Genomic DNA, 10,109 nt, shown 5'->3' on the forward strand with positions numbered 1-10,109 from the left:
GAGGTGTCACTATAGATCCATACATTACTGCATGAGGCTGAGACTGATTGATTGTTGGGATTAATGACTGAATATGTTTGTTTGTTTGTTTGTTTGTGTGCTTTTACACGCAGCAGCTCCACAAACCCCAGACCTGATCCCCTCACTGCAGGTCCCGGTCTGGAGGGAGGACGCCCTGGTCTCCCCGTCCTGCTGTCTGATGGTCCTGCAGGAAACTAAAGGTTCCCAACTGTTTCCTTCCCCGAGACCCTCGCTGAAACCTGTCTGCCTGCCTGTCTCCCTCTCTCTGTTGGTGTCTCTTTAATTGTCTGTTCTCTTTAATTGATGACGCACACAGAGGGGGAGAGAGGGGGGAGTGGGCGAGCGGGGTTGCTAGGAGACGAGAGTGTGTGTTATATCTCTCTGTAGAGGGTGATGTCACTGTGTGTGTGTGTGTGTGTGTGTGTGTGTGTGTGTGTGTGTGTGTAATTAGATAATGTGTGTGAATCATCTCCATTCAGCTCTAATGGAGTTCACTGCAGCTTATATAACATCTGTCTGTCTGTCTGTCTGTCTGTGTTCTGGCTGTGAAATCTGCTCTTTTTGCCCCCCCCCAAGCCTCTGTACTCTAAACAGCACTGCCCTCAGACACAAACACTGCCGCAGAAACAGTCACACATTCAGTGAATCTCGTCTGTTTCTACAGAACGAGATGAGAGGGCAGATAGCAGTTAGCTTAGCACAAAGACTGGAAGTGGGGGGAAACTGCTAGCCTGTAGCGTCATCAGCCACTGAACCACATCTCTGTTTCTATAACTGTTGGATACACACACTCCAAACTTTGTGTAAACACCTGAAAAATGTGTGTGAACGACTATAAAAAAGTACGTAGACATCTGAACATCCAACAACAACAACAACAACAACAAAAGATTGAACAAAGTATCTGAACAACATAAAGACGTATTAAGATAAACCGAACATCTGAATAACCACAACAAGGCGTGTAACACGCTGCAGTGTCACTCCGCGGTCAGTTTAACAAAAAATGTAGTTGCACTTTTGTATGAAGAGCAGGAAGTGAAAGAGTTTCAGAATAAAAGACCCGTAAACAACGACGGCGTCACATTAAATCCTCGTCGTCACTGAGCGCATGCAGAGGAACATATCTGGCACCAAGAGACGAACTGAAGAGAGAAAAAAGAGGCGGGACAAACGCAGGTCGTCGCCATGACAACCGCTCCATCGTCGCCTCCCATCCCCACGGCAACGACACACCATCAGCTCCTCTGTGACCTCTGACCCCCACTCTCACATTAAACAGGACAAAGACAAGACACCTTCCCCCATCACCCTCCCCCCACCTACAGCCTCCTGACCCTCCACATGAGTTACCCCCCCCGCCCCAGAGCTCCTCCCGCCACCACCTCCTCCTCACCCATAGCTCCTCCCACCTCCTCCTCCTCCCCCAGAGCTCCTCCCATCTCCTCACCCATTAAACCAGACAAACCTGAGTACTGGAACCAGTCTGAGGTTGAACTGAAGCATCCAGAGGAGGGTGAGGATGATGATCATGATGATGCTGAAGGCAGAGCTTTGGTTTGTTTAGTTGCTCAGATGGAAACTGATGAAGACAAAGGTGATGAAGATGATGAAGGTCAGATATATGTACGCAGCAGGAGCAGCGGCAGCAGAGCTTTGCTTTGTTTTGTTGCTCAGATGGAAACTGGGCGTCTTAAGACAGGAAGTCACAGAGCTGCAGACAGGAAACAGTAAACCAACCCAACCCAACACACACACACACACACACACACACACACACACACACACACACTCAACACACACACACACACACACACACACACACACACACACACACACTCTCTCTGCCAGCTCACTGTGGGAATGTTCACTCGAAGATAAAGAAAGCATCACTTCATGGATCCACTGCGGTTTAAATCCCATCAACAGTCAATAAAATCTTATTAAAAGTCTAAAAAATAATCTCATTTTAACGATTCTTATTTCTTCCTCTCGTCGTTAGAGGAGACTCAAATAATGTAGTTATTGATCTTTTATAGGCACTCTGCACCAGTTGTCATTGTATTTTTATTTGATTTATATATGTTTGTGGTTGTTGTGTGAGTGTTATCTGTCAGCTTTACTTACATTAACGAGGTGATTCATTATTCATATAGACTCAATTGGCTTCTGTCAGAGTGTAAATAAACCAACTCATTGTTTTAATCACACTCTTGACCTTGTTCTATAATATGGCATTGATATTGAACATTTAATAGTCTTCCTACATAATCCTTTCCTATCTGACCATTATTTAATAACTTTTGAATTCATACTATTAGATTATAAGCCATTAGGCAAAACTTCCTACAGCAGATGTCTATCTGACAGTGCTGTAGCTAAATTTAAGGAGGAGATTCCTTCAGTGTTTAATTCAATGCCATGTCTGAATTTAACAGAGTCCTATAACGACTTTAGTCCCTCTGAAATTGATAATCTTGTCGATAGTGCTACAGGCTCACTACGATCAACATTAGACTCTATCGCTCCTATAAAAAGGAAATTATTAAAACATAGGAGACTAGCACCGTGGTATAACCACCAAACCCGCCAGTTAAAGCAAATAGCTAGGAAATCTGAAAGGAAATTACGCTCTTCCAAATGATCAGAATATCGCTCAATTTGGCAAGATAATCTTAAAACTTATAGAAAGGCCCTCCGTAATGCCAGAGGAGCCTATTACTCAGCACTAATAGAAGAAAATAAGAATAACCCTAGGTTCCTCTTCAGCACTGTAGCCAGGCTGACAGAGAGTCACAGCTCTATTGAGCCACATAGCCCCATAAACTTAAGTAGCAATGACTTCATGAGCTTCTTCTATAATAAAATTATTACTATTAGAGAGAAAATTAATCACCAACTGCCATCAACAGTTATCAGTGGCTCTCCAAGTTCAGGGACTTCTGTCAATGTAAACTTAGATATATATTTAGACTGTTTTTCTGCTATCGATCTTCATCAGTTGACTTCAATCATTTTTTCATCGAAGCCATCAACCTGTCTATTAGACCCGATCCCAACTAGGCTGCTTAAAGAAGTTGTTCCCTTAATTGGCACTTCTTTACTGGATATGATTAATCTTTCTTTATTATCAGGATATGTACCACAGTCCTTTAAAGTAGCTGTAATTAAACTCCTTCTTAAAAAGCCCACTCTTGACCCAGGGGTTTTAGCCAATTATAGACCGATTTCTAACCTCCCCTTTCTCTCTAAGATTCTGGAGAAAGTAGTCGCCAAAGAGTTGTGTGAATTTCTACATAACAATAGTTTATTTGAGGATTTTCAGTCAGGATTTAGAATTCATCATAGCACAGAGACAGCTCTGGTTAAAGTTAATAATGACCTTCTGACTGCTTCTGACAATGGACTTGTCTCTGTACTGTATTATTAGATCTTAGTGCTGCATTTGACACCATTGACCATAATATTCTTTTACAGAGACTTGAGCATCAAATTGGCATTAAAGGAACCGCACTAAGCTGGTTTAAGTCATATTTATCAGATCGCTCGCAGTTTGTACATGTTAACGATGAATCTTCAATAAATACTACAGTTAGTCATGGAGTTCCACAAGGTTCTGTACTTGGACCAATACTATTTACTTTATATATGCTCCCTTTAGGCAACATTATTAGGAATCACTCCATTACCTTCACTGTTATGCAGTTATCTAAATGACAAACATGTCTTAAGGACATAAAATCCTGGATGAGCTGCAATTTTCTGATGTTAAACTCAGAAAAAAACGAAATTCTTGTTCTTGGCCCCAAAAACCTTAGAGACTCACTGTCTAAAGATATAGTTACTCTAGATGGCATTACCTTGGCCTCTAGCACCACTGTCAGGAATCTTGGCGTTATCTTTGATCAGGATTTGTCATTTAATTCCCACATAAAGCAGACCTCTAGGACTGCCTTCTTTCATTTACGTAATATTACAAAAATTAGACACATCCTATCACAGACAGATGCAGAAAAACTAATCCATGCATTTGTTACTTCAAGGCTGGATTACTGCAACTCTTTATTATCAGGTTGCCCCAATAAGTCCATTAAAACGCTCCAATTAATTCAGAACGCTGCAGCACGAGTACTGACAGGAACTAGAAAAAGAGATTACATCTCTCCTGTACTAGCTTCTCTGCACTGGCTCCCTGTAAAATGTAGAATAGAATTTAAAATCCTCCTCCTCACCTATAAAGCTCTTCATGGTCAGGCCCCTTCATATCTTAAAGAGCTCATAGTACCCTATTACCCCTCTAGAACACTACGTTCTCTGAATGCTGGGCTACTTGTGGTTCCTATAGTCTCTAAAAGTAGAACAGGAGCCAGAGCCTTCAGTTACCAAGCTCCTCTCCTGTGGAACCAGCTTCCAGTTGTGGTTCGGGAGGCAGACACCCTCACCACATTCAAGAGTAGGCTTAAGACATTCCTCTTTGATAAAGCTTATAGTTAGGGCTGGATCAGGTGAGTCCTGAACCATCCCTTAGTTATGCTGCTATAGGCCTAGACTATCGGGGGATTTCCCATGGTGCACTGAGCTCCTCCCTTCCTCTCTCTTTCTGCACTCATTCTTGTTCCATTAATGCATGTTACTAACTTCACTTCTTCCGTCGGTGTTCTTCTGTGCTTTCTCGTCTCGCAGGTTCTTATCGATCCTGGTGGAGCCTCCTGCCATGGTCCTGCTAGATTGCCATTGCCAATACTGTTGTTGCTGTGCACCTGTCTGTCTGTCTGTCTCTCGCTCTCTCTCTCTCTCTCTCTCTGTCTCTCTCTCTCTCTCTCTCACCCCAACTGGTCGAGACAGACGACCACCCACCTAGAGCCGGAGGATCTGTCCTAGGTTTCTGCCTTTTAACAGGCAGTTTTTCCTTGCCCTTGTCGCCAAGTGCTTGCTCATGGTGGTACTGTTGGGTCTCTGTAATTAATGTTAAAGAGTTCGGTCTAGACCTGCTCTATTTGAAAAGTGTCCTGAGATAACTTCTGTTATGAATTGGCGCTATACAAATAAAATTTAATTTAATTGAATTAATTAATAATTAGAATATAGTAATGTAACACTGAAACAATTTCAACATTATAAACAACAACAAGGGTCAGTGTGGGGAACCGAAAACAGGAATACAATTATATATATATATATATATATATATAGTGTTAATATGATAATAATAATAAATAACTGTATCATGGGAGAATAAATAGATAAATCAATAAGTAAAGTTGAACAATCCACAAATATAATGATAGTAATCAATTAATATTATAATAATTATTACAATACATTTTATTGTAACTCTGTATAATGAGTATAAAGTTACACAGGTAACAGATCAATCAAACCTATCAATAAGTATATAATAATAATAATAACTTAGAGCAGGAATCTAAAAACTATTAATCTAATCATTCTCCATGTTATTGATTATTGATTACATTTGGCGTCTGCTCAGCGTCATTCTCGACCTTTAGCTCTTCATCAGATTCAGTTTGTCTGCTCCGCCTCTCAGTGAGGACGACACCAGAGAAGAAGAGCAACCGGTTGAGTCACATTGGCGAGGTCCTCTAACAGCACCAGAACAGCTGTAGTTACGCAACACTGCAGTGATTTATTGATCCTGAACCACTAACGCTTCACACTGTTACAGTCAGAGTATCATCAGTGGAAGGATTAAACTGACTCGTACATTCATGTAAAAGCAGGATTTCACTGATTTTCTGATTCTCTCCTTCACATGAAGCAAACCCAACTCACAAATGAACTGTTAAGTACTTTAACTTGTTTTAAGTGAACTGAAACGTGTCCATTGACTCATTTTCTTTAAATTGACTTTATATCAATAATAAAGTATTGAAGTTAATAAAGTGTTGAAGTTAAACTGTTGAAGTTAAACTGTTGAAGTTAATAAAGTTTTGAAGGCGATCGTTTGAACCGATGCATGAATGTAAGCGTGTACATATAGTTGTGACCATAAGTATTCATAATAACATGAATTAGTAGCTATAGCTTGGTTTTCTCTCACTCTTTTATTAGAAATGTTAAGAGACACTAACTTTGTTTTGTAAGTAACAGAAACATTCAGAAGTACTTTTTACTTGTTTTTAGTTTTCACTGTACAAATAAGAATGATAAAATGAAGTGTCACTTAAAATTACTCTTAAAAGCTGCTTTATTAAGAATGTTACAGACATTTAGTTTGTGTTGGTTAAACTTTTCAATGAAATCGAGATTAGATTGATTAGACATTAGATTACAAAAATAATTGCAAAAACATAAAATATACTGAATACTGAACCATGAAATTTTTTTTATTTATTTATTTTTTATTATTGTTAATGATGATATAAATATATATACAAAAACTGTTGTCACACTTGTACGAACTGTCTAATAAAATTAGTTTATAAACTCTTCATGTGATAGTTAACGTAGTCTAAAGACTAAAGTACAAGTACTTCCAGTCTTAAACACCACTACACTGTCTGGTTCATCTGCATGCTAACAGCTAATGCTAACCACTCTCAAGTCAATCAGTCGACTATTATCATTTATCCGTCTAACAATCTGATCGATCAGAAAACAAATTAAAGCTGCAAGCAGCGTTGGGCGGGACCTCGCACTCCACGCACTCACGTGCCGTCGTAACACGTGTGGACCACAACATGAAATGTTCACGTCACCCAACTCCCAAGCCCTCATCAGCAGAAGCTGAAGGAGACAGCTCTACATTGTCACACATTTCAGAGACTGCAAATGACTTACACTTTCATAGAGAGACTCTTCACTGCGAAAGGTGGAAATTCAGCCCCATGCCACGGACACACAATTTGATGCACAGTAAATATTTGATTAACTTTTGATCACCAATGTGTCTAGATTGCAGAGATCGAATATGAAGTCAATATGATAAAATCTGTAGGAGTTAAAATAGTAGCCCTGAAATGCCGGAAATGGCATCACAGTGGCCGACTTTGACGGCACGCCACAGACATGACCTTCAACGTACAGTCACAAATCGCACAACTATTAATCAGCAACTTTTCACCAAAAATACACATTTAGGTGTTTATTTTACTTCATTTAGTCTGTTTGTGTCTGTAAATGTCCCTAAGTTAGCATCAGATAATGTCTCCTTTGCGTATTTAAACATAACATTTGAGGAAACTTGTAATACAGACAGTAATTGTCTTAATGTGAGTGATCCACTGGGGAGGTTTGATGCTGATATCTGTTAGTTGTTCACCTGCAGTGTCTCGAATTAAAACCCAAAATCAAACTTTTAAAATGCAGTTTATTATCAATAAAACGGATTAATTAAAGTTCAACAACTTACTCGTGTTCCTACGGATGATTGTAGGATTTTACTGCGATTTAATGTTAATAAACGGATCAAAATGATGCCGAAATAACGACATCATGATGGCGATTTGTAAAAGAAGTCTGACTTTATACTGTCGGTCTGTCTGTAAGACGACGAGCAAACAACTTTTAAAATGCTTTTTTTCTGAATGGAGTTTGGTTGATGAGGGCCCCTGCTCTCTTTATTTAAGGTGGTATGAGTGGATAGCAACAGGGTTTCTCTAAGGAAGTGATTTATTATTGAATATTCCAGGTTTTCTGTATGAGTGTGTGTGAACTTTCAGCTCAGAGGATGAAACCGTTGTTATTGTTGTTTACTTCCAGCAGCTGTTGTCAGCTGATCGGTCGACTCTGAGAATAGGAACAGACTTCTCAGAAAGACCTGAACTAGAGAAACAGGCCTTTATGTGAAGAATATGGACTCATATGAGCATTCAGCTTGAAAACAATCGGTCACATTTGATTAGAAACATGATTCACAAACTGTCTTTGACTTATTTTTGTATTTATTGAGATGGATCTGTTAGCTGTGAGTCTCCTTCTAGAGTTGCACGATATGGTCAAATATTTAAAATTTAAATCTGGAGATCACAGAACTTCATTATAATAATGCTTGTCACACATTTTACATTTACACTGTAAAAAAAAGTATTAAAAATCTATTAAAATACGTTAAAATAGGAAAACAAATACTTATTTTACTGTTAAATGTCATGATTTTTAACTCATTTTAGAAATGTATTAACAATATTAAACTCGGATTAAACATCTGCAAAACAATTATAGATTTGAAAGTATTGCAATAAGCAGTAATTTTATGATTATTTACAGATTTTTTATGTAATTTTACATTAAACATGAAAATTTACAGGCTATTTTTGTACCTTTATTAGTATTTTCAAGTTTTAAACAAATCTGTAAAATAAACGGAAAACAACCGTAAAAATACAGATTTTAAATACAGTCGGCTGCTTCAGAATAAAACGCCGCAGGTTTCCCTCTAGCGACGTTTACGGGCGCGCACGCGGTCGAGGTCAGGTGACACGTGGAGGAGGCGTAGGTCGACAAGAGGATGAGCAAACAAGTTTTAAAATGCTTGTTTTCTGAATGGAGTTTGGTTGATGTGTGAATTGTTTCGGATGATGGATTTAATGTGTCGTTACATTCTGTCAGATAAACAACGCAACTTACGATGTTTTCCTCCTCAAACAAACCATTTCACGTTAACCACTCAAGCTTTATTCTGAAAGTCTAACCAGAAGTTGCTAACTGGAAGAAACAGAGAAACGAGATATTTGAGAAACTGAAATCGTTTTTTTGTTTTGTTTTTTTTTGCTTAAAAAATTATTGAAACAATCGATTAATAAAATTGTTTCATAATCCGTATTATTTTAGTTTTATTCTGGAGGGGTGTGAAATTGTACTTTATGATTAGTAGAAACTTTTTTAAATTACATTTATTTTTATAATTGTTGAATATTTTCTGCCTGTCTGTCTGTCTGCCTGTCTGTCTGTCTGTCTGCCTGTCTGTCAGTCTGTCTCCTTTAAAGGTTGACAATGAGAGAAGAAAAAAGGCTTTTATTGTGTTTACAGGAAGTGTCTTCTTCTTCTTCTGTTATTATTATTATTATTATTATTATTATTATTTTACAGCTTTTGGTAAAACAACTGCAGCTAAACCTGCAAACCTGTAACCTCTGTTCAGTAATCAATCACTCTATTTGATCAGTGACGTCAGCAGGAGGAGATTTCAGGCCTCCTCACACACACACACACACACACACACACACACACACACACCTGTCTGCAGTCACAGCTCCGCGCGGATCAATCACAGCAGCCTGTCAATCAATATCAGTGATTGGCACGTGATCAGCAGCAGCCGGCAGCTGCATGGACCGACCCGGTCCAACCGGGACACGGGAGCGCGTGGGCGGCGTGTTACGCGTCCGTGCGCGTGCGTGTTTTACGTGTGTGTGTGTGTGTACTCACGGTGTTCCGGAGGTCCTGCAGCGCTACGCTCATCCTGGAGCTCCGTCCCCGAAAACAGAGCGCTACCGACGGCTGCTCCGCCGGCCCATCCTCCCCGGCGGTCCGTTCGTCTGTCCTCCGCTCTGTCTGTGTCTCTCTCTCTCTATCTGTCTGTCTCTCTATCTGTCTGTCTGTCTGCGGGTCTCTCCGTCCTTTTGTCTGAGCAGCAGCAGCAGGAGAATCTGGAGGCTTTTACTGTTTTCTCTCTCTCTCTCTCTCTCTCTCTCTCTCTCTCTCTCTCTCTCTCTCTCTGTCTCCTTAGACCCCGCCCAACATCCAACCAGCCTCTTCCTCTCACAAACAAACACACCCCGAGACACAGAGGCGCTGACGTCATCCACACGGCCCTACGTCACCTCCTCCAGCTTCTCAGTCATCAGCAAAATGCACAAATGTGTGTGTGTGTGTGTGTGTGTGTGTGTGTGTGTGTGTGTGTGTGTGTGTGTGTCTGTGTGTGTGTGTGTGTGTGTGTGTGTGTGTGTGTGTGTGTGTGTCTGTGCTGTGTGTCAATGTGTGTGTGTGTGTTTCTGTGTGTGTGTGTGTGTCTGTGTGTGTGTCAATGTGTGTATGTGTGTGTGTGTGTGTGTGTCTGTGTGTGTCTGTCAATGTGTGTATGTGTGTGTCTGTGTGTGTGTGTGTCTGTCTGTGTGTGTGTGTGT

The 10,109-nt window shown here is 40.1% G+C and overlaps 1 protein-coding gene across 3 annotated transcripts in view; it reads right to left on the bottom strand.

Annotated features, from left to right (window-relative positions):
* ece2b (endothelin converting enzyme 2b) overlaps positions 1-9,695 on the bottom strand; it is a 31,578-nt gene extending 21,883 nt beyond the window's left edge. Inside the window, exons 1-2 of one of the 3 annotated variants that reach the window (XM_051399637.1) lie at positions 9,412-9,695; positions 1,490-1,561 (exon numbers count right to left, since the gene is read on the bottom strand). In XM_051399637.1, coding sequence (XP_051255597.1) covers positions 1,490-1,561; positions 9,412-9,444 — 105 coding nt within the window. In that variant the 5' untranslated portion in view covers positions 9,445-9,695. Of the gene's footprint in view, positions 1-1,489; positions 1,604-9,411 lie in introns of all 3 variants that reach the window. The other 2 variants (XM_051399636.1, XM_051399638.1) reach the window with 2 other exon arrangements.
* Positions 9,696-10,109: the final 414 nt, after the last annotated feature.

This window comes from Dicentrarchus labrax, unplaced genomic scaffold (genome assembly GCF_905237075.1).
Source record: "Dicentrarchus labrax unplaced genomic scaffold, dlabrax2021, whole genome shotgun sequence".
NCBI lineage: Eukaryota > Metazoa > Chordata > Actinopteri > Moronidae > Dicentrarchus > Dicentrarchus labrax.